The 26,449-nt window shown below is 45.6% G+C and overlaps 1 protein-coding gene across 5 annotated transcripts in view; it reads right to left on the bottom strand.

Moving 5' to 3' along the window:
• Positions 1–26,449, bottom strand: part of MARCHF8 (membrane associated ring-CH-type finger 8) — a 111,805-nt gene that overhangs the window by 38,086 nt on the left and 47,270 nt on the right. For all 5 annotated transcript variants that reach the window (XM_004021569.5, XM_012105579.4, XM_012105575.5 and 2 more), the window contains exon 2: positions 22,273–22,452. In XM_004021569.5, the coding sequence (XP_004021618.1) occupies positions 22,273–22,374 (102 nt within the window). In that variant the 5' untranslated portion in view covers positions 22,375–22,452. The remainder of the gene's footprint in view (positions 1–22,272; positions 22,453–26,449) is intronic.

Here is a 26,449-nt window from a genome sequence, read left to right as displayed (position 1 = left end):
TCCAGGGGGTCTTCCCAGACCAGGGATTGAACCCGTGTCTCCTGCACTGGTAGGTGGGTTCTTTACCACCACAGTGAAGCCCTAAAGAATGATCCTTAAGGAGCTGACGTAGCTGTTTATGTAGCTTAGCCGCCCCGTGAGTGTCACTGAGCCACTAGGGAAGGCCGCTCCATTCCTGATTGCTTCTGTGTGTTCTGCAAGCTGGTTCTCTCTGAGTCTCCCTGGCTCCGCATTCTCCCCTTTCCACCTCGTTCTGTTACTTTATCATCATCATCATTTCCGAGCCAATGTTCTATGAAACTCAGGTTCTTAAAAGCTCATGCAGGAATTCTCTCCTTTTTTGAAGGGAAGTTATTATTTCTTCCAGAACAGACTGCATCTTTTTTCCTCAGACACCGTGCCTTTCTCTTTGCCCTGCTGTGAATGCAGGGGCCTGGCCGTGTCTTCTGCTTGGCTCAGGACATTCTTCACAGGACGTTCTGTGGAGCACTTCTGTTGGTGACCGTTCCCTCCCAGCCTCATCCTCAGCTGCCAGCAGCTCTGTGCGGGTGTGCTGGGTGGAAGGGAAGCTCAGGGGTGTGATAGAGGAAGCAGCTCAGCTGGGGCTAGGGCTCCAAGCAGCCTCACTCTGCTCCTTCCTCCCAGGGATGCCGTCTAGCGCGCTCTGATTTCCGCAGTCCTTGTGAGATTTCACTCCCATCGGAATCCGGTTGTTCCTTTGTGATCCCTCCCTCTCCTCCTGATCCTGACCACCCCCTGCACAGCCCCCCTCAGTCATGAGTGAGATACGGGGGTCCTGCCGCCCTGGGCCACTCTGCGCCCCTTCCTCCACTTACTGTGCTCCGGAGACTGACTTTACCAAGGCTGCCTTCCGCCCGGGGTCCCGCTAACTCCCGGTTCACTGATGCAGACACTCAGCGCCAGGGGCCAATGTCATTCTGTCTATCTTTTCTCCTCCTGTCCCCGCCGGAACATCTAAAGTGATGGCGTCCAGTCTGCTTTCCTTGTAACATGAGAGACGCGCCCAGGGGAGCCCCCTGGAGACCGCAGTGTCCTGCAGCACGCAAGGCCTGTCCTCAGCCGCGCTCCTTCTATGCCCGCCACAGCTCCTGCGACAGTGATTTTGCAGGATTTTCTCACTGTCCTTTTCTCTCATGGAGCTTTTGCACAGTGAGAGGCTAAGAATGACCCTGAGCCAAACCCTCTGACTTTGTGAAAACTTTTCATTTCTCTCACTGACCATCAGCTGTGTTCTTTGAATATGCTTCTAGCATATTTCTGCTAATTTTTTATCCATTTGTTGTTCATATATTTAAGTCTAAAAGGACGGATATTTTGAAATTTGGCTTTACTCTGCCATCTTAAAACAGAAGTCACACTACTCGGAAAAAAAGATAGACACCTGACATGGCTACACAAACAGTTCTAACTCAAAAACCTTATGGCATAACAGACATCAAGACAGTAGCATTAAAACAAAGTGAATATTATAACTAGAGCGAGGATCATAGCCTGCCTCCCCTTCTTCCTCCCCAACAGAGCCCCAGTTCTCTTCAGCATTCCTCTCTCCCCAGTTACCATCTCAGGATGCTGACCCCAGCATTTTTCTCCTGGAGTAGGTGGACTGGCAAGAACACTCTCCTGGCTCAGGAGGTGAGATCTGCAGGGGGCATCCGGGGAACACCTCTTCCTCAGAGAGAGCAACACGCTGCTTCACGTGCAGCCACGAAGGCTGACAACTAACTAATCGTCAGTGAAAATCTGCCTGAGATGAAGTAAACCCCATTAATGGTAGAGCAGATATGCAAATGACACCACCCTTATGGCAGAAAGTGAAGAGGAACTAAAGAGCCTCTTGATGAAAGTGAAAGAGGAGAGCGAGAAAGTTGGCTTAAAGCTCAACATTCAGAAAACAAAGATCATGGCATCCGGTCCCATCATTTCATGGGAAATAGATGGAGAAACAGTGGAAACAGTGTCAGACTTTATTTTTTGGGCTCCAAAATCACTGCAAATGATGACTGCAGCCATGAAATTAAAAGATGCTTACTCCTAGACAGCAAAAAAGACACAGATGTGTATAACGGACTTTTGGACTCAGAGGGAGAGGGAGAGGGTGGGATGATTTGGGAGAATGGCATTCTAACATGTATACTATCATGTAAGAATCGAATTGCCAGTCTATGTCTGACACAGGATACAGCATGCTTGGGGCTGATGCATGGGGATGACCCAGACAGATGTTATGGGGAGGGAGGTGGGAGGGGGGTAAAAAAAAAAAAAAAGATGCTTACTCCTTGGAAGAAAAGTTATGACCAACCTAGATAGCATATTCAAAAGCTGAGACATTACTTTGCTGACTAAGGTCCGGCTAGTCAAGGCTATGGTTTTTCCTGTGGTCATGTATGGATGTGAGAGTTGGACTGTGAAGAAGGCTGAGCGCCGAAGAATTGATGCTTTTGAACAGTGTTGGAGAAGACTCTTGAGAGTCCTTTGGACTGCAAGGAGGTCCAATCAGTCCATTCTGAAGGAGATCAGCCCTGGGTGTTCTTTGGAGGGAATGATGCTGAAGCTGAAACTCCAGTACTTTGGCCACCTCATGCGAAGAGTTGACTCATTGGAAAAGACTCTGATGCTGGGAGGGATTGGGCGCAGGAGGAGAAGGGGACGACCGAGGATGAGATGGCTGGATGGCATCACGAACTCGATGGACGTGAGTCTGAGTGAACTCTGGAGTTGGTGATGGACGGGGAGGCCTGGCGTGCTGCGATTCATGGGGTTGCAAAGAGTCGGACATGACTGAGCAGCTAAACTGAACCAAATGGTAGAGCAGATGGACAGACAGAACCCGGGTCTTTACGCCCCGATACACTGGGTCACCACCCCGGAAGCCCACCATGATGGCGTTACCAAAGCGCACCACGGACACCAACTCTCCCTAGACTATCAGTCAGCTGGCAGCAGGATTATGGCTTCATTAGCATTTAACCAGGTTATTAAAACACTTTCTTATGGACCACATACATGCATAAATCTTCCATAGGTTTTGGAGACTTCTTCTACTCCTTACTCCAGGAGTGATAATATGTATATAGCTGTCCCTCTGTATGCATGGAGGGTTAGTTCCAGGGCCTCCACAGACATCAGAATCCACAGATGCTCAAGTTCTTTATATAAAATGTATTAGCATATAGTCTATATACACCCTTCCATACACCTTAACTTGTCCCTAAATTAGTTATAATACCTAATAATACCACTTACAATGTAAGTGTTGTGTAAATAGCTGTGACAGATTCCATTCTGGTTTGGGGAAATTGCTGGAACTTTTTTCTCAAGCATCTTCGATCCAGAGTTGGCTGGCTTTGCGGATGTGGAGCCTATGGATGCAGGGGGCTGAGTATCTATGTAAAGGGGGAGCTCTCATGAGAAGGGCCTGCAACTGTTGTAAGAAACCAAAGCTTTAACGGGAAGATGTCGGAACACGCTGTCATTCACATTTTTTTCACGTCCTCCTTAGTAGGCTAAGGCTTAGGCGAACCCGTCTTAAATGTATTGAACACAGGAAAGGGTCTTCAGCATTCTCCCCACGACAAAACATCCGAGAAACACAAGGAATTGTGAAGTGATGTGTGAATTCCACGCGATAAACTAAGTCTCCGGGTTTAAGAAAAGCATCACCACGGTCACAATCCTCTTCCTTCTGTTCTTAAATTGTAAATTTACTGAGTTATCATTCTGTTTGTTCTTACTGTCTCTCAACTACTATCATCTATTCCTTGACGCATATCCTCTTTTCAAATACCTCTGCCACTGGGTTTAAAATCCCCACTGACAGAACAGTCCTTGGAGGCCTTAAAGCCTACGTGTTGCACGTAAAGGCCTTTTCCCACGGAGCAGCCTCCCTGGCAGGTAATACAAGTGATGGACTCACACATGTTCCAAGTATCTCATGAAGAATTCTGATTCCCTTTGGGTGTGTGAGGTGAAAGGCTTGACTATCGGAGGGCCAAGTTTTTGTAAGAATTCTGAAGTGGGGCAAGGCAATAGTTGCCGGCAAGTCCTTCCAATTTTCCTAAGAACTCTGCATCTAGGCTGGGGCTGCCCCAGAGCACTTTTGATTCTATGATCCTGGTGCAACATGAAATGTAGAAAAGAGAGATCAAAAGGAGACAGAGTACAGAGTCCACACTTGAGGATATGTGTCTTCTCCTTACTACTGACATTCCAACGGAGACCTTCAAACTCTTAAGACAAATGCAATCACACATCCCTGAAGCCAGCAGGAATTATAAAAGGCAAGTATCAATAACCCTGCCTGCCTGCAGTCGACACCCATTCACGGACTGGTGAATTCTCTGCCATTGCTCTGGAGACCCTTCATCTGATGAGCTTTTACTTCCCATAAGCTCGAAACTCGGTCCCTCAAGTGTTGCCCAAAACTCTGAATGAGATATCCCGTTTGCTCTGACCTTTATTACAAGCTTATCTGAGCATTTCAGGAGGACTGGACTTCCTCAGCTATTAACAGGTTGCCTGAGGGAGTACCCTGTGGGAACCTTTCCACATTATCTCTATAATGTCAGTCCTGACCTGGTCAGTTGGTCCCAGCTCAGCTGGAAACCATGTCCTCAGACACTGGAACAGTTTTCTACCTAGGACCCTCTTCTTGATCGGCCACATTCGAGAGCATTTCTGAAGTCGTCAGTATCGTAGCATTGCTCTAGACCACGATGCTTCCAATAACGGGTGCATCACACAGTAATTAAAACACCTTAGCTTTCAAACCACGGAGCTTGTCAGAGACCTGGAGAATGGGTCAGTTTCATAACAGAAGAACTGAGAATCCCACAGCTGTGGAAGCTCTAACAGATAAATTGGCAGGAAGCTTAAACAAGAAAATATTTTTCCAACTGCCATCTTATACTTTTTTTGACCTACTCTTAACTTGAAAATATAAATATTGTATAAGAATTACAATTATCATTCACAAAAGATTGAGTATATGTTCATTCAAACATGGATAGCACCATCCTTGGTCACAAGGGATTTTTGTCGATGAAGAAGGTATCGTCCCTACCAGTAAGGAATACATACTCCACAATGGGATATAGACAGGTAAGCAACCAACTGGTAACAACCACAGAGCAGAATCTCTTAAACACCACATCAGAGACAGAGATGCTCGCTTCTCTTTCTCTCTTTTACGTATCTACCCACTACCACCCATCCATGGAGAAAGAGAATGCAGGATGAAAAGGAAGAATGGAGTCTCTACTGAACATACACATTACAGAGAGTTTATAAAGAACCCACTTAAATAGAGAAAAAACACAGTTTCACAATAATAACATTCTCAAGCATTTAAGTGATCCTTGAACAGCTGACACGGTACATGGCACTTTCAATCTAAATCATATTAACAGCAGGCTAAACGTCCTCAGTGCTGGAAAAATCAATGCTGAAGTAGCGTTGGCCAGCGTAAAATGTGTGAATGAAGATACGTGTGATTTGGGCAAAGTCGAGTCAGGCGTGAGAGTCAGAAAAGAACGAGGGTCTAAACTGGGCGTCACGCAGGAGCCGGGCTTGGGCCAATCACCAGGTTTCCAGGAGGGCTCAATCGCATGCCTCTGTTATGACTAAAAACTTACGTAGGCCCTGAATTCCATTCTACCACATGAGAGGGTGTGGAGCAAATACAAGGTGAAACTACTAAAAATTTACTGTAATTACAACATTGATAAAAACAAACCAGTCTGGCAGCAAGAATAAAATTTCATTCTTTATCAATAGGAGGAAGAAAATATAAATTATTTTATGAGAACTAAGTATAATTGAAATAGATATTTCATGACATGACTCAGTAAAAGATGTGTTAAGGAGTCTATGAATGACATTCAGTACAGTAAGATGACATTTACCTTCTATCAGAAAGACACCAAAACATTTTAATCCTCATACTTCACCTGGAATATCTTGAAAAACCGTATAGACCAAGAAAATATTCCAGTCACATTTAAAACAACTGGTTTCACACTAGCAAGTGCTACTTCAGCTATTCAAATGAGCACTGGTGAAGTCGCTCAGTCGTGTCTGACTCTTTGCGACCCCATAGACTGCAGCATACCAGGCTCCTCTGTCCATGGGATTTTCCAGGCAATAGTACTGGAGTGGATTGCCATTTCTTTCTCCAGGGGATCTTCCCGACCCAGGGCTCGAACCCTGGTCTCCCGCATTGTAGACAGACGCTTTACCCTCTGAGCTCCAGGGAAGTCCTGGTGCACTACTCTATAGCTAATGACCATCCTAGCAATTAAGAACCAAGAATAGCTTAAAAATCAGCTATTTTTAAATAAGTTACATTTTAAAACATTTATTTCTAATAGGAGGGTAATTGCTTTCCAATGTTGTACCAGGTTCTGATGTACAAGAGCACAAATCTCCCGTGAGCACACCACATCCCCTCCCTCTGGAGCCTTGCTTTCACTCCCTCCCCTAACGCACCCCTCGGCTGTCACAGAGCTCACAGAGCGCTGGGCTGAGCCATGCAGTGCGTCCCCGCAGCTATTTACTCGTATCTGCTCTCCCACGCCTCTGTCTCTACTCCTGCCCCATGAACAGGCTCATCAGTACCATTTTTCAAAAAGCCATTTTGTCACTTGAAGTTTCCTTTGCTTTGCTCTTAAAGGTTTCTCCCTCAAAAACTCTTCATTGGAGAATGGCATTTTGGGGGGATGGAAGAGATAAAGTTATTTTTTATACTAACCTGTATCTATAGTATATCTGAGTTCAGAACATGTAATCAATCATAGGCCAACATACCCTACTTCTGAAGCCTCAGAAATATAGTTTACATAAGACAGGAAGAGATAAAATAACCAGCCAGGCACACAGTCATTTGATTATTTAGTAAAAGGAGATTCCCCAAAACAGTAATTCTGACTGTCCCTTGGATGGCTTGAGATTTTTATTTCCCAGGACAATGCTGCTGAGTGCGTTCTCCACTTGCATCTCCTTTCTTCAAGTGGAGGAGACGAAAGTGGAAAACTCATAGGAGTAGTTTTAGCTCAAGTATATGTGGAAAAGGAAGACCTGAACACAGAGCCTCTAAGCCCACCACGCTTGTGTGCCCTCTGGAAAACCCGCACAGGCCTCCCAGCCCGGGACACACTAGTGTCAAGACTCTCCTTTAGTGCATCACAGAAGGAAGGGCACCGAGAGGCAGAGCAAGACACACATCCGAGGACACCTCAAGGACAGAGACTCAAGCATGAACGCCCAGACAGAGGGAGTGCACCTCCTCAAACCCAGCACAGAGGGAATCTAGCCTAGTCACAGCTTACAGCCTGAGCAGTCTAATGCGATGAATGAGAACATCAACGATCAGCAGTAACAATTTAAAAGAGAACTCTATTTCAGCAACTGGACATGAATATCACCCAATGAGACCATAACCCTGAAACATCTGCAATCAGATTTTTAAGGGTCTGAATACCTATGAAGCAGCTCATCAGATAATTCATCAGCCAGCTTTTTAAATTACCTATCAACTGTAGCTTTACCTCACATTAGAAAATGGCCTATTACTTCCCAAAACTTTTTATTTTGAAAATTTAAGAAATCCACAGAAAAGCTGAAAAAACAGTATAATGAATACCCTATTATCCTTCAACAAGATGCAACAACTGTTGAAGAATTTGCCACAACTGCTTTCTTCCTTTCTCACACACACACACACACACACACACACACACACACACACACTTTTCCTTTTCCTTGCTGAACCATTTGAAAGTAAGCTGCAGACACATGTTAACCTCTACATACTTCTGCATGCATGTCCTAAGAGCAAGAACATTCACCTGTATGACCACAGTGCCATTTTCACATATAAGAATATTAGCCATAATTCTATAATTATCATCCAAAATATAGACAATATTCAAATTTCCCATCTGTCTTAAAAGACTCAGCTTATGGCTGCTAATTTTTCCTAGCAGGTTCCATCAAGGTTTATACATTATATTTGGTTGCTATGCCTGTTTAGTTTTTTTAAACCTAAAGTAGTCTCCCCATAATTTTTCTGTCTTTCCCAATAAATACTTTTTAAGTAAGAGAGTTAAAGCTCAAATTTTCTTCAAAAATCTCTCAGCATTATCTCGAGCTTTAAGGAATAATTTTTTCAAAGGCAGTTTCAAACTTCATTTGGTAAAAGATTCTAGTCTCTACACCTGTGAGTTAGATTTAGGATGACAACTGCTATCTGGAGGTTGGTATGGGAGGGCCACTGATGCCCAGAGAGAAAGACGGTGACGCTGAGAGGCCACAAGCACCATGCTGGCAAGCCAAGGTTCACACACCAAATTTGAAGAGAAGATCTTCGCTCTCAGGGAACAGACAGGGATGAACCTTAGGGCACTGGACAACCGACCTGAGCGTGTCTATCATAATTTGGGTGGTGATTCTGCTATATATTGTAAGAGCTAACACGACAGCTAGCAATACGCAAGCATTATGCCTTAATCAGCCTAGTCCAGTTCAGTCGCTCAGTCGTGTCCGACCTAAGCCTAATTCAAAAGCCAAAGCCCTGAGGGAAAAGATAGTATTGAGATGTTCCTGAAACTGCAGTCACTACTAGCTATTCACAAATACTCAGATGCTGTGAATCCAGAAGTAGCCTCCTGATGCTTTAGGACAGACAGGCTTCTGAAACGTGGTCAACTGAGTCCACCAGCAAACACAAAACGTGCACAAACAAAGCACAAGGACAGCTGGGGAAAGGGGGGCCTCTTCTGCGCAGAGGACGCGGAAGAAAGATGCACACTGCCCTGAAACGCAGCAGGCGCCGAAGGCAGCTATCAGCGCCGAAGGCAGCTATCAGCGCAGGGCGTCTGCGACGCAGTGGCGCAGCACGGTGACTCTGCCTCCTTAGGTCCGCTCACACCTGGATTTCTCCTCACGCTCTTCATTCCAACTGAAAATTTTATCTATTCCTAGGGCATCCTTTACTGTCTGTATGTTACCAACTCTAAAATTTCTATCTCTGGCTTAGAGAGATTTTCCTCCAGAGATTCAGACGAAGCTGGATTCCGGACGCTTTCAGCGGGACACCCCACAACTACCTCACACTCCTGCCACCTGCACCTCACGGCACCCACCTCACCACCCCCCCCCCCCACCTGCCACCTCTCTCTGGCAACGCGACTGATGTCAGCCTGCGATCTGGGCCAGAGGCTCACCCATCCGGCCCTCTGAGTACCGCAGCCTATCAGCCCCCGGCACTGTCGTTCTAGCCTTCTCATCTCTCGGCCACCTCCTTGAGACCTGCTCGCTTTTCTCTCCCTCAGCACCACCTCCCTGCGACCTGCTCCCTTTTCTCACCCTCAGCACCACCTCCTCGGCTCAGACCATCATCACCCAGTCTTAGCGCTACCGTAGAGCCTACAGGAGCTAGGGCTTCCCAGGCGGTGCTAGTGGTAAAGGACCCAGCTGCCAATGCAGGGCACGCCCTGGTTGGGGAAGATCCTCTGGTGGAGGGCATGGCAACCCACTCCAGTATTCTTGCCCGGAGAATCCCTGTGGACAGAGGAACCTGGTGGAATACAGTCCATAGGGTCACAAAGAGTTGAGCAGGCAGAGCCTGTGGACTCCAGGGCTGGAGTCAGGCCAAACAACTACTGTGGAGGGAGTAAAGCCTCACCCACCAGCAGACAATTGTATTACAGATTTACTGAGCATCGCCCTGCCCACCAGAGCAAAACCTAGTTTTCCCCATAGTCAGTCCCTCCATGAGGAAGCCTGAAAAAGCCACTTATCCTCATCCATCAGAGGGCAGACAGAAGAAGCAAGAACTACAATTCCGTAGCCTCCAAAACAAAAATCACAATCACAGAAAGCTAACTAAAACAATCACATGGATCAGTCTTGCTAACTCAATGAAGCTACAGCCATGCCTTACAGGGCCACCCAAGACAGATAGGTCATGGTGAAGAGTTCTGACAAAGCGAGGTCCCCTGGAGAAGGGAATGCAAATCACGCCAGTATTCATGCCTTGAGAAACAGTATGAAAAGACAAAAAGAATATGACACCGGAAGATAAGCCCCCCAAGTTGACAGGTATCCAATATGCTACTGGGCAAGAGTGGGGAAATAGCTCCCGAAAGAATGAAGAGGCTGGGCCCAAGTGGAAACAACGCTCAGCTGTGGAAGAGTCAGTAGTGAAAGTAATATCCGATGTTGTAAAGAACAATACTTCATAGGAACCTGGAATGTTAGGTCCATGAATCAACGTAAACTGGACATGGCACAGGCAGAAATGGAAAGAGTGAACATCAACATTTTAGGAGTCAGCCAACTAAAATGGACTGGTACGGGCAAATTTAATTCAGGTGACCATTCTATCTACAAAGAATCCCTTAGAAGAAAGGGACTGGCCCTCACAGTCCACAAGAGCCCTCATTGCAGTAGTGAGGTGCAATCTCGAAAACGACGGGGCAACCTCAGTCCCTGACCCAGGCAAACCATTCAACACTGACCTCAGTCCCTGACCCAGGCAAGCCATTCAACACTGACCTCAGTCCCTGACCCAGGCAAGCCATTCAACACTGACCTCAGTCCCTGACCCAGGCAAGCCATTCAACACTGACCTCAGTCCCTGACCCAGGCAAGCCATTCAGCACTGGACTCAGTCCCTTACCCAGGCAAGCCATTCAACACTGACCTCAGTCCCTTACCCAGGAAGACCATTCAGCACTGGCCTCAGTCCCTTACGCAGGCAAGCCATTCAACACTGACCTCAGTCCCTTACCCAGGAAGACCATTCAGCACTGGCCTCAGTCCCTTACACAGGCAAGCCATTCAACACTGACCTCAGTCCCTTACCCAGGCAAGCCATTCAACACCACAGTAATCCAAGTCTACGCCCCGACCACTAATGCCGAAGAAGCTGAAGTCAAATGGTTCTTTGAAGACCTACAAGACCTAGAACTAACACCAAAACAAAACAAAACAAAACAGATGTTCTTTTCATCACAGGGGACTGGAATGCAAAAGTAGGAATTCAAGAGATACCTGGAGTAACAGGTAACTTTGGCCTTGGAGTACAAAATAAAGCTGGGCAAAGGCTAACAGAGTTTTGCCAAGAGAATACAATGGTCATAGCAAACACTCTCTTCCAACAACATTAGAGACGACTTCACATATGGACATCATCAGATGGTCAGTACCAAAATCAGACTGATTATATTCTTTGCAGCCAAAGATGGAGAAGCTCTATATGGTCAGCAAAAGCAAGACCAGGAGATGACTGTGCCTCAGATAATGAGCTCCTTGTTGCAACATTCAGGCTTAAACTGAAGAAAGTAGGGGAAACCACTAGGTCATTCAGGTATGACCTAAATCAAATCCCTTACGATTATTCAGTGGAGATGACAAATATATTCAAGGGATTAGATCTGGTAGACAAGAGTGTCTGAAGAACCATGGATGGACATTCGTAATATTGTACAGGAGGTGGTAACCAAAACTATCCCAACGAAAAAGAAATGCAAGAAGGCAAAGTGGTTGTCTGAGGAGGCCTTAACAAACAGCTGAGAGAAGAAGAGAAGTAAAAGGCAAAGGAGAGAGGGAAATGTATACCCAACTGAAAGCAGAGTTCCAGAGAAGAGCAAGGAGAGATAAGAAAAGCCTTCTTAAGAAAACAATGCAAAGAAATAGAGGAAAATAATAAAAGAGGAAAGACTAGAGATCTCTTTAAGAAAATTAAGAGATACTAAGGAAACATTTCTTGCAAACATGGGCACAATAAAGGACAGAAACGGCAAGGACTTAACAGAAGCAGAAATGATTAACAAGTTCAGTTCAGTTCAGTTCAGTCGCTCAGTCGTGTCCGACTCTTTGTGACCCCATGAACCACAGCACGCCAGGCCTCCCTGTCCATCACCAACTCCCAGAGTCCACCCAAACGCATGTCCACTGAGTTGGTGATGCCATCCAGCCATCTCATCCTCTGTTGTCCCCTTCTCCTGCCTCAATCTTTCCCAGCATCAGGGTCTTTTCCAATGAGTCAGCTCTTCGCATCAGGTGGCCAAAGTATTGGAGTTTCAGCTTCAACATCAGTCCTTCCAATGAACACCCAGGACGGATATACTTTAGGATGGACTGTTTGGATCTCCTTACAGTCCAAGAAACTCTCAAGAGTCTTCTCCAACACCACAGTTCAAAAGCATCAATTCTTCGGTGCTCAGGTTTCTTTATAATCCAACCCTCACATCCATACATGACCACTGGAAAAACCATAGCCTTGACTAGATGGACCTTTGTTGGCAAAGTAATGTCTCTGCTTTTTAATATGCTGTCTAGGTTGGTCATAACTTTCCTTCCAAGGGAATGGAATACTTTAGTATTCTTGCCTTGAGAACCCCATGAACAGTATGAAAAGGCAAAAAGATAGGATACTGAAAGAGGAACTTCCCAGGTCAGTAGGTGCCCAATATGCTACTGGAGATCAGTGGAGAAATAACTCCAGAAAGAATGAAGGGATGGAGCCAAAGCAAAAATAATACCCAGCTGTGGATGTGACTGGTGATAGAAGCAAGGTCCGATGCTTTAAATAGCAATAGTGCATAGGAACCTGGAATGTTAGGTCCATGAACCAAGGCAAATTGGAAGTGGTCAAACAGGAGATGGCAAGAGTGAACGTCGACATTCTAGGAATCAGCGAACTAAAATGGACTGGAATGGGTGAATTTAACTCAGATGACCATTATATCTACTACTGTGGGCAGGAATCCCTCAGAAGAAATGGAGTAGCCATCATGGTCAACAAGAGAGTCCGAAATGCAGTACTTGGATGCAATCTCAAAAACAACAGAATGATCTCTGTTCATTTCCAAGGCAAACCATTTGATATCACAGTAATCCAAGTCTATGCCCCGACCAGTAATGCTGAAGAAGCTGAAGTTGAACAGTTCTATGAAGATGTACAAGACCTTCTAGAACTAACACCCCCCCAAAAAATGTCCTTTTCATTATAGGGGACTGGAATGCAAAAGTAGGAAGTCAAGAAATACCTGGAGTAACAGGCAAATTTGGCTTTGGAATACAGAATGAAGCAGGGCAAAGGCTAATAGAGTTCTGCCAAGAGGGTCATAGCAAACACCCTCTTCCAACAACATAAGATTAAGAAGAGGTGGCAAGAATATACAAAAGAACTGTAGGAGAAATGTCTTAATGACCTGGATAAGCATAATGGTGTGGTCACTCACCTAGAGTCAGACATCCTGGAGTGTGAAGTGGGGTGGGGCGGGCCTTCAGAAGCATCACCACAAAGTTAGTGGTGTGGTCACTCACCTAGGGTCAGACATCCTGGAGTGTGGGGTCGAGTGGGGCGGGCCTTCAGAAGCATCACTACAAAGCTAGTGGTGTGGTCACTCACCTAGGGTCAGACATCCTGGAGTGTGGGGTCGAGTGGGCGGGCCTTCAGAAGCATCACTACAAAGCTAGTGGTGTGGTCACTCACCTAGGGTCAGACATCCTGGAGTGTGGGGTCGAGTGGGGCGGGCCTTCAGAAGCATCACTACAAAGCTAGTGGTGTGGTCACTCACCTAGGGTCAGACATCCTGGAGTGTGGGGTCGAGTGGGGCGGGCCTTCAGAAGCATCACTACAAAGCTAGTGGTGTGGTCACTCACCTAGGGTCAGACATCCTGGAGTGTGGGGTCGAGTGGGGCGGGCCTTCAGAAGCATCACTACAAAGCTAGTGGTGTGGTCACTCACCTAGGGTCAGACATCCTGGAGTGTGGGGTCGAGTGGGGCGGGCCTTCAGAAGCATCACTACAAAGCTAGTGGTGTGGTCACTCACCTAGGGTCAGACATCCTGGAGTGTGGGGTCGAGTGGGGCGGGCCTTCAGAAGCATCACTACAAAGCTAGTGGTGTGGTCACTCACCTAGGGTCAGACATCCTGGAGTGTGGGGTCGAGTGGGGCGGGCCTTCAGAAGCATCACTACAAAGCTAGTGGTGTGGTCACTCACCTAGGGTCAGACATCCTGGAGTGTGGGGGTCGAGTGGGGCGGGCCTTCAGAAGCATCACTACAAAGCTAGTGGTGTGGTCACTCACCTAGGGTCAGACATCCTGGAGTGTGGGGTCGAGTGGGGCGGGCCTTCAGAAGCATCACCACAAAGCTAGTGGCGGTGATGCAATTACACCTGCTCTGTTTCAGTTCCTGAAAGATGATGCTGTCAAAGTGCTGCACTCAATATGCCAGCAAATTTGGAAAACGCAGCCGCGGCCACAGGCCTGGAAAAGGCCAGTTTTCATTCCAATCGCAAAGAAAGGCAATGCCAAAGAATGCTCAAACTACTGTATAACTGCATTTATTTCACATGCTAACAAGATAATACTCAAAATCCTTCAAGCTACTCTTCAGTAGTACGCGAACAGAGAACTTCCAGATGTACAAGTTGGATTTAGAAAAGGCAGAGGAACCAGAGATCAAATTGCCAACATCCACTGGATCATAGAAAATGCAAGAGAGAATTCCAGAAATATAATCCACTTTTGCTTCACTGACTATCCTAAAGCCTTTGACTGTGTAGATCACAACAAACTGTGGAAATTTCTATAACAGATGGAAAACCAGACCACCTTACCTGTCTGTCTCCTGAGAAACCTGTATGTGGGTCAAGAAGCAACAGTTAGAATCAGACATGGAACAACTGACTGGTTCAAAATTGAGAAAGGAGTACATTAAGGCTGTATACTGTCACCCTGCTTATTTAACTTATATTCAGAGTACATGATGTGAAATGCTGGGGGGGATGAATCACAAACTGGAATCAAGATTACTGGGAGAAATATCAACAACCTCAGATATGCAGATGACACCACCCTTATGGCAGAAAGTGAAGAGGCACTGAAGAGCTCTTGATGAAGGTGAAAGAAGGGAGTGAAAAACCTGGCTTGAAACTCAGCATTCAAAAACTAAGATCATGGCACCTGGTCCCATCAGTTCATGGCAAATAGATGGGGAAACAATGGAAACAGTGACACACTTTATTTCCTTGGTTTCCAAAGTCACTGTGGATGGTGACTGCAGCCACCAAATTAAGACACTTGTTTGTTCTTTGGAAGAAAAGCTATGACAAACCTAGCCAGCATATTAAAAAGCAGAGACATGACTTTGCCAACAAAGGTCCGTCTAGTCAAGGCTATGGTTTTCCAGTAGTCATGTATGGATGTGAGACTTGGACTGTAAAGAAGGCTGAGAGCCGAAGAATTGACACTCTTGAACTGCGATGCTGAAGAAGACTTTTGAGAGTCCCTTGGACAGCAAAGAGATCCAACCAGTCCATTCTAAAGGAAATCAGTCCTGAATATTCACTGGAAGGACTGATACTGAAGCTGAAACTCCAATACTTCAGCCACCTGATGCAAAGATTGGACTCGCCGGAAATACCCTGATGCTGGGAATGATTGAGGGCAAGAGGAGAAGAGGACAACAGAGGATAAGATGGTTGGATGGCATCACTGACTTAATGAACATGAGTCTGAGCAAACTCCGAGAGATAATAAACGACAGAGAAGCCTGGCATGCTGCAGTCCGTAGGGCTGCAAAGAGTTGGACATGACTTAGCAAATTAAAACTAGTGGCCTCCTCCCCAGCTTCCCTAACCAAACTACACGGTCACCTAGCTAAAGCAGAACTTCAACTCTGGACTCTATACCTGCATGGACATCTCAGTACCCTCAGCACCGATGTGGCCACTCCTGACTTATCTCACTGCCTGGCCTGCACACTTCAAGTTCCAGCACAGTGAGGTTTTTTTTGTATCTCAAACACGCCATGTGTTCTTCTATTCCCTAGGAGTTCTGGCCTCACACCTCTCTCTCTGCCTTAAGCACTCTTCTCCTTTATCTTCACCTATCTCTTACTTCGTAAGGACTCATCTCTGACATTTCTTCTTCCACAGAAACCTCCCTTGTCACCATGAGACTGGATTGGGGTGCCTCCCTGGACTACGGCGCCTACCCCACTGAAGGGCACCCACTTGTCCCCACCAGCAGTGCCAGGGCAGGAAGAGATGGGCTGGAGCACAGGGAGCGCTCTGTTGGCTGCTGAAGCAGTAGGAATAGCGAGGTCCCGGACCGCAGCTGTGGTGGGGCTGCCAGAAGCACACGGCTTGAGACTTCAGCAGCACGGAGAGTGTCTCTGTGTTTATGCCACATTTATACTGAAAGCCACCGATTTATGCCACATTTATACTGAAAGCCACCGAGTAAAAGGTGCTTAAATACTCTTCAAAGAATGAATGAATTAATGAAGACATGATTTAGACATACAAAGTACACAGAATCCCTAAAATTGGCTCAGTACAGACTTATTGAGAGCTACAGGAATGCAGACACAAAGGGAGTGGTTCATTAAGAGGAACATGTGGCTTGGAGAGATAGTGGCTGGCGGAGCGGCATGCAAAGAGCAAGTGAGTGGGCAGCATGTGTGTGGAGGCTGGGTCTGAACAGCAGCTCCACAACGGGCCAGTCAGCAACCAGGGAACCCTGAGCAGCTCATTCAATTTTTCTGTGCCACACCTATAAAAAGAGAGCGACAACACCACCACCTACCTCGTAGGGCTCATATGAGGACCAGATGACATCAGTCTTTGTAAAGCCCTTAGAAGGTCAGTGCCTTGTACACAATAAATGTGGTGTAAGTTTATACAAGCACTAAGTCGCTTCAGTCGTGCCCAGCTCTTTGCAACCCCATGGGCTATAGCCCGCTAGGCTCCTCTGTCCGTGGCATTCTCCAGGCAAAGATACTGGAGTGGGTCGCCATTCCCTCCTCCAGGGGACCTTCTTGACCCAGGGACAGAACCCGCATCTCTCATATCTCCTGCACTGACAGATGGGTTCTCTATCACTAGCGCCACCCGGAAAGCCCACGTATATATACTATATTCAATTAAATAAAACAAATCCTTAGTGTGCCTTCACCCGCTCAGATGCTGTAAAAATGGCCGCATGTGCAGTGAGTAATCAGTGGGCAGCTGCACGCCTCTACCTGTTAGAAGGTGACGTATCAAGCAGACTCACTGCAAACCATGGAGAATTTTCTTATCATCTAGAGTTTCAGGGTTTTATAGATAAGCACAAAATTCACAGTGCACTGGGAAAGCTAAAGGAAAGAGACCTGAATTATATGTTCACAGAGATAAATGAGAAAAAGAAAACATAGTACAAACACCAGAAATGATGGGAAAACAAAAACACGCAGACGTTACAATCTCAATGGAAGGCCTAGACTTGGCCAAAGAGAGTATCAACTAACAGAAGAAGTGAAGCAGTCACCCAGAGCCCCGTGCAGAGCCAGCCCTGAAACACGGCGGGAGGCTCCGCACACTCCATGCCCGGGCAGAGTGACGAGGGCGCAGGGAGGCAGCAGCTGAGGAAATGACGGGCGGAAAAACTCCACAAGAAAGAAACGTGTGGGTCCTCACACTCAAACCCCGAAAAAGAGCCCCTAAATACCACGCAGAAATGAGATACACAAAAGCACAGCTACAGCATCACAGATCAAAAGTTCCTGTTACAACGCACTCGGGCGGCTGCCGTCGGAGCGCTCCCTGCATTCTGTGGCGAGCGGCGCTGCTTTCTGCATTCTCTCTCCCGTCTCCCTGCTGGGCGACAGGCTCTGCGAGGGCAGGGTCGCTTCCAGTATATTATCTTCTGTGAATACCTGCCTGATGTATGACTGAGTGGAGTGCAGTTGTATTCACGTGAAACTATTTTTAAAGAGCAAATAAAATAACCTAGAAAAAAATCTACAAATTCAAGTTTCCATGGGCAGGACATCTCTCTTTAGACCTGTTTCTCCATCTGTATAAAATAAAGGAGTTATCTTGATGACATCAAATATAAAAGTCATTCACAACTATTATAGGATGCTACAGCTATATTATTTTTTGAAACCTCTGCATTTAAAAGCAAATTCGGGTGGTTTTCTTATTTCAATAGGCTTACTGAGAGAAAGTCTGAGAAACGATCTGCCCCTCGATCACGTAACTGATCGGACATCTCTGAGAGAAAGGTGACAGCCAGTAAGCCGTGGGCACTGAGCGCTGCGCCGGTGCCGCAAATGATCCGCGCGCCACTCTCGCTCGGCTCGTGCAGAGCACACTGAAGCCAGCTGCTAGCGCCCCACTCCACACGCCCAAGCCGAACTCCTGGTGTGACCCACGTGACACAGACTCTTATCTAGCAAATTCTCAACAAACCGACACCACAGAGGTCAGCTACAGTTATTCGGCACATCCTTCCAATTCTGTACCCCAAACAAGTAAAGAGCAAACCGTTACCAGCTTAAGACTTCTGTGAGAGTTGGCTGGGAAAGCTAAGTTGCTAACACATAAAACAGCTAGAACCAATACTGCTGGCTTTTGACTAAGAATATTTAAAATGGCCAGACCTCATTGTTGTATATAATTTTATCTACATTTAAGCTTCAAAATCTATGTATGCAGATTACAAGAAAATGTAATGGTTCAAACAGATCAACTTGTATTTAATGTTTGATAATGTTATCACTAGAAAAATATCTAATCTTATTTCTTCATTCTCAAAGAAAATAAGTATATTTTAGACATATATAGTTCTCAAACTGCAACCACGCTATGACTTCCTGCGTGTACTTGAGCAAGCTAGAATAGCCCCCACCCTGTCATGTCAAATGAGATTTGATTGCCAGACAGGAAAAACATGCTCGGAAGCAAGTTCGGAAAAAACCACCCCAGGGACCAAGAAAAGGTAAACAGATGACAAAAGAAATCCTGGCTCCTAGGCACGAGGTTAAAACTCCCAGGACTCTTGCACGTAAAGCAGACAGATGATTCAAGAAGCCGTACAAATGATCTCATGGTGGATGACACCCAAACACAGGCAGTAATTTGGGACAGGTATATTTTAAAGATGTATATTCATCTCTTTATTTAAGTGTATTTCTAGGAAGAAACAAGGCATGGTCTAAAACCCTGTACCATGTTTGAGATAAAAAATCCACCAAGCAGAGCTACCAGCAGATCAGACACTGAAAGAGAAAAGATTACCCTCCCAGGGATCAAACCCACGTCTCCCGCAATGTAGACAGACGCTTTACCGCCTGAGCCACCAGGGAGGTCTACCCTGGCGGCTCAGAGGGTAAGGAAACTGCCTGCAATGCAGGAGACCCGGCTTCTATCCCTGGGTCAGGAAGATCCCCTGGAAAGGGAACAGCAACCCGCTCCAGTATTCTTGTCTAGAGAATTCCATGGACAGAGGGGTCTTATGGGCCACAGTCCAGGGGTTGCAGAGTCGGACAGGACTGAGTGACTGACATACAATGAACTTAAAAACACAACAATTAGAATTATCCAAAATAAAACATCCAACAACAGCAAAATGCATCCTTTTAAAGTATACACGTAACGTTTACCAAACGAGGCCCCGCTCCATGCCGTGAAACAAGTCTTGACAAATTTAAAAGGATTTAAGTTATTCAAACTATGTTTTCAGACCAAAATGGATTTAAATTAGAGATGAATTAAGAGCAAGATCTCTGGAAAGTCCAGAAAATTTGGAAATTAAATAGCACACACTTAAAAATAACTCATGGATCTAAGAAAAAATGAAAAGAGAGATTGGAAAGTATTTTGAACTGGATGAAAATTAAACTCAACACAGCAGAGTCTGTGGAATGCCAAGAAAACAGAACCTGGGGGTTTACAGTCACCAAATCCCATGAGAGAAAATCAGAAAGACCTCAACTGGTCCTGACTCCCACCGTAAAAAGCCAGAAAAGGAGCAACAAATTAAGGGAAACAGAGGAAAGGAAATCATAAACACCAGACCAGAAATGAAACAGAAAACAGAATGGCAACAGAGAAAAGTCTATGTCACCTAAAGAATTCTTTAAGAAGACCCATAAAACTGCTCAACCTCTGGCTAGATCAAGACAAAGAAAAAAAGAGAGAAGATACAAACTGCCAGGATAAAAACTGATCAAAACCCTCAGGAAACCAGAAACAGAATGGAACCAACGTTGAAGATTCTCTATGAAAAACGTAACCATCATCATATCCAGCGCTGAAAGGATGAGTGCTTCCCTCTGAGGCCACGAGAAACACAAGGATGACTGTTCTCTCCACTTCTACTCAGTACAGCACTGGAGATTTTCACTAGGAGAAGAAAGATGGAGAGAGGTGTCCAAAGAGAAAGGGTAGTATACAACTATCTTCATTTACAGATGACATGACTGCTTATGCAGAAAATTCAGTGGACTCTACAAAAAATTTACTGGAACTGATAAGTGAGTTTGGCAAAATTGCAAGATACAAGATCAAGACACAAAAAAATCAATTTTATTTCTCTGTGCTTGCAATGAACAAGAGGAAATTAAAAATTTAAAAGCAGTATCATTTACAGTAGCATCAAAATTACAAAGTACTTAGGGATAAATCTGACAGAAGGGGTGTAAAGCCTACGCACTGAAATCTACGAAACAGGGCTGAGAGCAGTCACATCACGTGGGCTTCCTTCGTGGCTCAGCTGGGAAAGAATCCGCCTGCAGTGCGGGAGACCTGGGTTCGATCCCTGGGCTGGGAAGACCCCCTGGAGCAGGGAAAGGCTGCCCACTCCAGTATGCTGGCCTGGAATGGACTGTACAGTCCATGGGTCGCAGAGTCGGGCACGACTGAGTGGCTCCCCTTTCACTTTGAAGAGGAGACGCCCTTGGCTCAGGGCTAAGGCTCGACACTGTCAAAATGCCAGCTCTCCCTCAAACTGAATGACAGACTCAACAAAAACCCTGGCAGACCTCTCTGTGTGTAAAAACGGACAAGCCGATTCTCAAATTCATACAAACGTGCAAGAACCTAAAACAGGCAGAACAAGTTTGCTGAAGGACACCGTCTGAGCTTTAAGGCTTATGAAGTCAGGGTGTTCATGACAGTAAGGTACTGATGTAAAGACGGGCAAATACCTCAGTGGAACAGGAGACTCCAAGAGTAAGCACACCCCTATATAAGCAGCAGATTTACGGTACTGCGGTAGAGAAAAGACAATCCATTCAACAGATGTACTGGCCACAAGTGGATATTCATATAAAAAAATAACACTGGATATATATTTCATACAGTCTACAAAAATTAACTCAAAATAGGTCATAAACACATAAAACCAAAACTATAAGACTTTTAGAAGATAAGATATGATTTGCAACCCTAGGTTAGCCCAAGATTTCTTAATAGAATGTCAAAAGTACAATGCAAAAAAGGGAAAAAAAATCAATAAATTTGACTTGACCAAAATTAAACACATCTCATCTCTGAAAGACACCGGCAGAAGCATGGAAAGAGCACCTGAACACTTGGAGTGAACATGGGTAACGCACATATCTGGCCAAGGACGTGCATCTGGATCACATTAGAGAAGCTCAGGATTAACAGCAAGAAAACTGGCGGGGCTTTTCAGATGGACGAAAGATTTGAACAGATAATCCAACAAGAAACGGTGTATGGATGATGAATAAGCACGAGGGCAACGTCGCTTATTCAAATCTTCAACATTCCATCAAGTAGATCGAATCGTTCCCTAAGTCCTTCCTGAATGCCCACTGCAACAAAGCTGCAATAGGGCTTATGCAAAAGACATCCCTCTGCTACAGTGTTGGACGCTTTCCTTTCTCTCTTCCACACAAACATGTACAGCTTCCACATATAAACGCATGCTAAGAAACTCCCACCTGGCACCCATTCAACACTACAGTGAATGAAGGATTAACAGCCTCAGCTTGGTATAGGCAAGCACTCTAGCCCAAGGAAATGTCCTACTGAGTGGTATTTAAATATCCATTTGGGCTAAGAACAATTATAAGGAGAGGCTCTTAACTTAACTGAACCTTAAATGAAGACTACTAACTTAAATGACAACTGATAAAATATGGGAAACATATTTGGAGATATTTCTGCATCTGCAGCAAGTTGAAAAAAAAAAAAAACTGAACATATGACATCCAGAAACCATGTACTCTGCCACTCGCGATGACTGCAAATCCTGACAACCTAGAAACCCACAAAAAGACAACTTCTTCTGAGTAAAACTGTTCACACCATGTGCTTTTATAAGTTATTATCAGAAAAAAAAACTGAAAAAAGAAAGAAAAAAACCGGATCATCAGCGCTTACTCTAGACTGTTTTAATGAAAAGAACAAAGACATGAAGCTAAAGGCAGCACTCCCTCCATACCTGCTCTTCCCTCTCCCTCTCTTTGGCTTTGCTCCTGGAGGCTCTAGCAGAGGCGGCATCCTGGGGAGGAACAGCAGAGATCTGGTGCAGCGGCATGCTCATCCCAGCCTCCCGTCTGAGCTTCCTCTTCACGGAAGAAAGTCTCCAGCGGTAGAGTCATTTTGGGCCATGGACTTCACGCTGAGAGAGAGAAGCGAAGACAAGACATAACTGAGCTGAAACGCTTAGAATTTCCAACAGTGAGATCAGTGTTTTATGTTTATATCCATATTTATTTAAATAAGTTACAATGTCTAACAGAAATACTTCATCTTCAAAAACAACAGAATATCAACGCCTGTGGGGGGAGGACCGCAACTCTTTCCTCGCAGAAGATGGGAGCACCTGACCGAGTCTGGGGAGTCAGGCGCGTGTATGCGTGAGTGTGCTCAGCCGCAGTCCTGCCCACTCTCTGCGACCCCACGGACTGTAGCCCGCCACACTCTTCTGCCCATGGAACGCCCCAGGCAAGAATCCTTGAGTGGGTCACCACTGCCTTCACCAAGGGTCTTCCCAACAGAGGGACCAAGCCTGTGTCTCCTGAGTCTCCTGCACTGGCAGGCGGATTCTCTACCGCTGAGCCACATGGGAACCCCAGGTACATGCGTCATCAGATAGTAATCTTCACTGGCAGCTTAGTTTTTAAGCATAGCAGTGTCAGCCTTTAATAATAGTTTTGAAGTTACACATTTTTTCTTGAACCAGCTGATATCAGTAGTGATCTTTCCTTAAAACCACAGACCTTGAGTCCATATAATGGGGAGACTAAGCATTAAGAAGTCTAAAATAAGTTTAAGATGTCTATGATCCATGCTTGACCTTCTGAAGTCTAGACTCTCTAGACCAGATACTGGCAAACTTCTCCTACAGAGAGCCAGAAGCAAGCACTTTATACACTGCGGGCCCATTTGTTACAGGTACTCGGTTTTGCCAATGTAACCTGGAAGTGCCCACAGTGGGCATGCAAACAAGTGAGATGAGAACGGTCACACTGCAATAAACTTCACTTAAAAGCAGGTGGCAGACTAGATCCGGCCCATGAGCCTGGGATTCACTAACCCCGCTCTAAGAATGTTACAGGGAAGATGAGGGTCATCCCAGACATTCCTGGAACCGCTGAACGCTGCCTGTAGGTAAAGTAACGTGTCTGAATAAGCTACATTCACAATTCCAGGTGGCCCTTACTCTTTTTTCCTAGTTTTCTCATTTTCTCCTACATTCCTCCAAAGTGCCTAGCAACTGAATTACATGTTCTTTATGTCTGTGTACACTGAGATCTATCAAACTCTGTGTACAAAACCAAATAAATATAAATTACCCAAACAATCCATAATGTTTAACGAGATGATGTTTGATGCTGCCTGAGTTTTAACAAAGGATGGAAGCCTTAATACAAAAGAATGAATCTCTAACTTGGGGATTTTCATTTATTAAACATGTACTGGAGCTGGGGCGGTAGACAGGGAGGGTGAGCAACGTAGGGCCTGATAACCCTAAGTTCACACTTGTCAAGCAGCCATTTGCTACAGCTCTCCCCTAACTGTGCTCAAGACCAAAGGTAGGTGTTTGAGTGGCTGCTCCCACGTGTGACAGTGTTACTAACCAAACTGAAGAGCAGCAGGACTCACAAACTTGATTTCTTCCACAGGTCTCTGCTCAACAAGCCACAGGAAGGAACAACAAGCCAGAGAGAATCAACACACATGAGAAAATAAGCTAAAAGAATATCCTGTTTTTAAAAAGCCTAGTTTAATAACTGGCAAGTAATCACTGATAACCAGCAGAACAGGAAGAGAGAGTCGGTAATATCGAAAAAGTGAAAGTGAAAGTCGCTCAGCCGTGTCTGACTCTTTGAAACCCCATGGATTCTAACCGGCCAGGCTCCTCTGTCCATGGGACTCTCCAGGCAAAAATACTGGAGTGGGTAGCCATTCCCTTTTCCAGGGGATCTTTCCAACCTAGGGATTGAAGCCAGGTCTCCAGCACTGCAGGCAGATTCTTCACCCATGTCTAGATATTATATTTAATAATGTATAAAATGTTAAAGTCTAGACGTTATACATCACATACTCTATTTCATGCCTTTGTATGATCCTGACCCAAGATGGGAGTACTGCGCTCAAACAAGTGGTCTGAATACATGTATTCACATTACATAAGACAAGAGGCACTCACCCACTGCTGCGATGTCTTATACTAATGAATTAAATTCCTCTGTGAGAGATGACAAACTCCATGTGGCCTCAGAATGATTACTCAAACTCACGGTGCCTGAAGCCCCACCACACGGCACACCAAGAGCAGCCTTTGGAGCTTCCGGTATAATCCTCATTATTACATCACTGGTACCTGGCCGTGTAAAGCCTGGGAGACGATGCACGCCACAGAAACACAAACCTGGAGTGTTTTCCATTTTAAATTTTACTGCAAAGTTTTACAGGACCTCCCTCGTTACAGCCACATAAGCTGCTCTTCTGCTCTACACTCCAACTCCAGGTACTATACCTAAATGCCTAAAAGCTTGCCTGAAGCAGTCCCTGTCCTATGCCAGACATACTTAGGATAAAAAAATGATAATTTAAAAAACCAACCTACAAAATAAACCATGCCACTCTGCATGTGAAGGTTCATACAAAAAGCTAAAGCAGGTATTACTCATACTATTTTCTTTACATAATTTCCAAAAATCATTTTATATCAATTCAAGTGATGCTTAATTAAGAGCAATATTTAAACTTTTGCACTATGCCTGACAATCCAGGCATGAAAACTTTAATTCCACCAAAGTTACCTTGCAAAACACAACACATCTGATACGACCACACATCATTTAGAAGAGCTGAACGGAAAGCACTGGCTGCTGCAGAGAATATGGGGACGGACACAGCACGCTCGCGGACTGGAGGCCTTACCATCGTTAAGACGGCAGTCCTCCCAAAACTTACCTACAAAGAAAGCAATCCCCATCGAAAACTCTGCTGACTTCTTCGCAGAAACTGGACAAATTGATCCTAAAAGTTATATGGACACAGAATTTCCACAACAATCTTGAAAGAACAAAGTTGGATAGCTCGTATCTCCTGATTTCAAAACTTAAACGGATGGCAAGCAAACCAGTGTGGAGTTGGGTTCAAGATGGCAGCATAGGAAGATCCTAAACTCACCTCCTTCTGCAGACACAACAAACAGACAGCTACACAGGAGGATAAATTCCTCTGAACAGAACCTGAGAACTATCTGGACACCGGCTCCACAACAAAGGATAAGGGGGTCTCATCGACACGAGTAGGAAAGGCATGCTCTCACCAAAAACCCCACTCCTCGTGTGGTGACGCACAATCAATAGAAATCTTAATAAATTGATCAACAGATCAATCAACAGACAAACAAATGAATGAATGGACCTTCTCCCCAAGATGTAAGGGGTTTATACCCACTCCAGGCACCACAATCCTTGGGTCCCAGATCAGAGAGAAGAGAGTCACCCAAATGTCTGGATTTGAAAACCAACAGGGCTTATCTTATGGAGAAACTCAGGACTTCAGGGAATAAAGACTTCATTCCTCTCCAACAGAACCACTCACCCCAAGATCCAGCGCAAAGAGCAACAGTTTCTAAAGAGCTTAGACCATATGTGAAGGAAATTCATTTACTGACCTTACAGCATCTGTCAAAGGGGCAGAGTCTGCTGGGACTCTGCAGGGATGGGATGCTGGCAGCTGCCATTTTTACAGGCTCCCTCTACCCAGCTGGCGCTGGCAGGCACCATGTTGCACTTCCATTCTAACCTGCTAACAGTGGCGTGTGACAGCCCTGTTCAAGTCACAGCACCAACACATGCAGTTGGCGAGCAGCCACGCACCCCCATTCCACTCGTACAACCCCACGGGAGCCAACAGGCAAGCACAGCCTCCACACGGGATGTCCCTGGAGTGCCAGGCTCAGGCTGACAGGAAGACTGTGTTTCTGGACCCCACAAACCCCAACAAGTGCAAAGAGAGTTCAAGAAACAACCAAAAATTAGGGCAAGTTTAAGCACTAAGGCTCATCTCCCACACGGAGCCACCCCTTGGAGACAGGGGGAGACGGCTGCTTTACATGATACACAGAGGCAAGCACACAGAGTCGAGCAAAGGAG

The sequence above is a fragment of the Ovis aries genome, chromosome 25 (assembly GCF_016772045.2).
Source record: "Ovis aries strain OAR_USU_Benz2616 breed Rambouillet chromosome 25, ARS-UI_Ramb_v3.0, whole genome shotgun sequence".
In the NCBI taxonomy this organism is placed as follows: Eukaryota; Metazoa; Chordata; class Mammalia; order Artiodactyla; family Bovidae; genus Ovis; species Ovis aries.
Note: the sequence above shows the minus strand (reverse complement) of the source record. Positions and strands in the feature narration are given on the sequence as shown.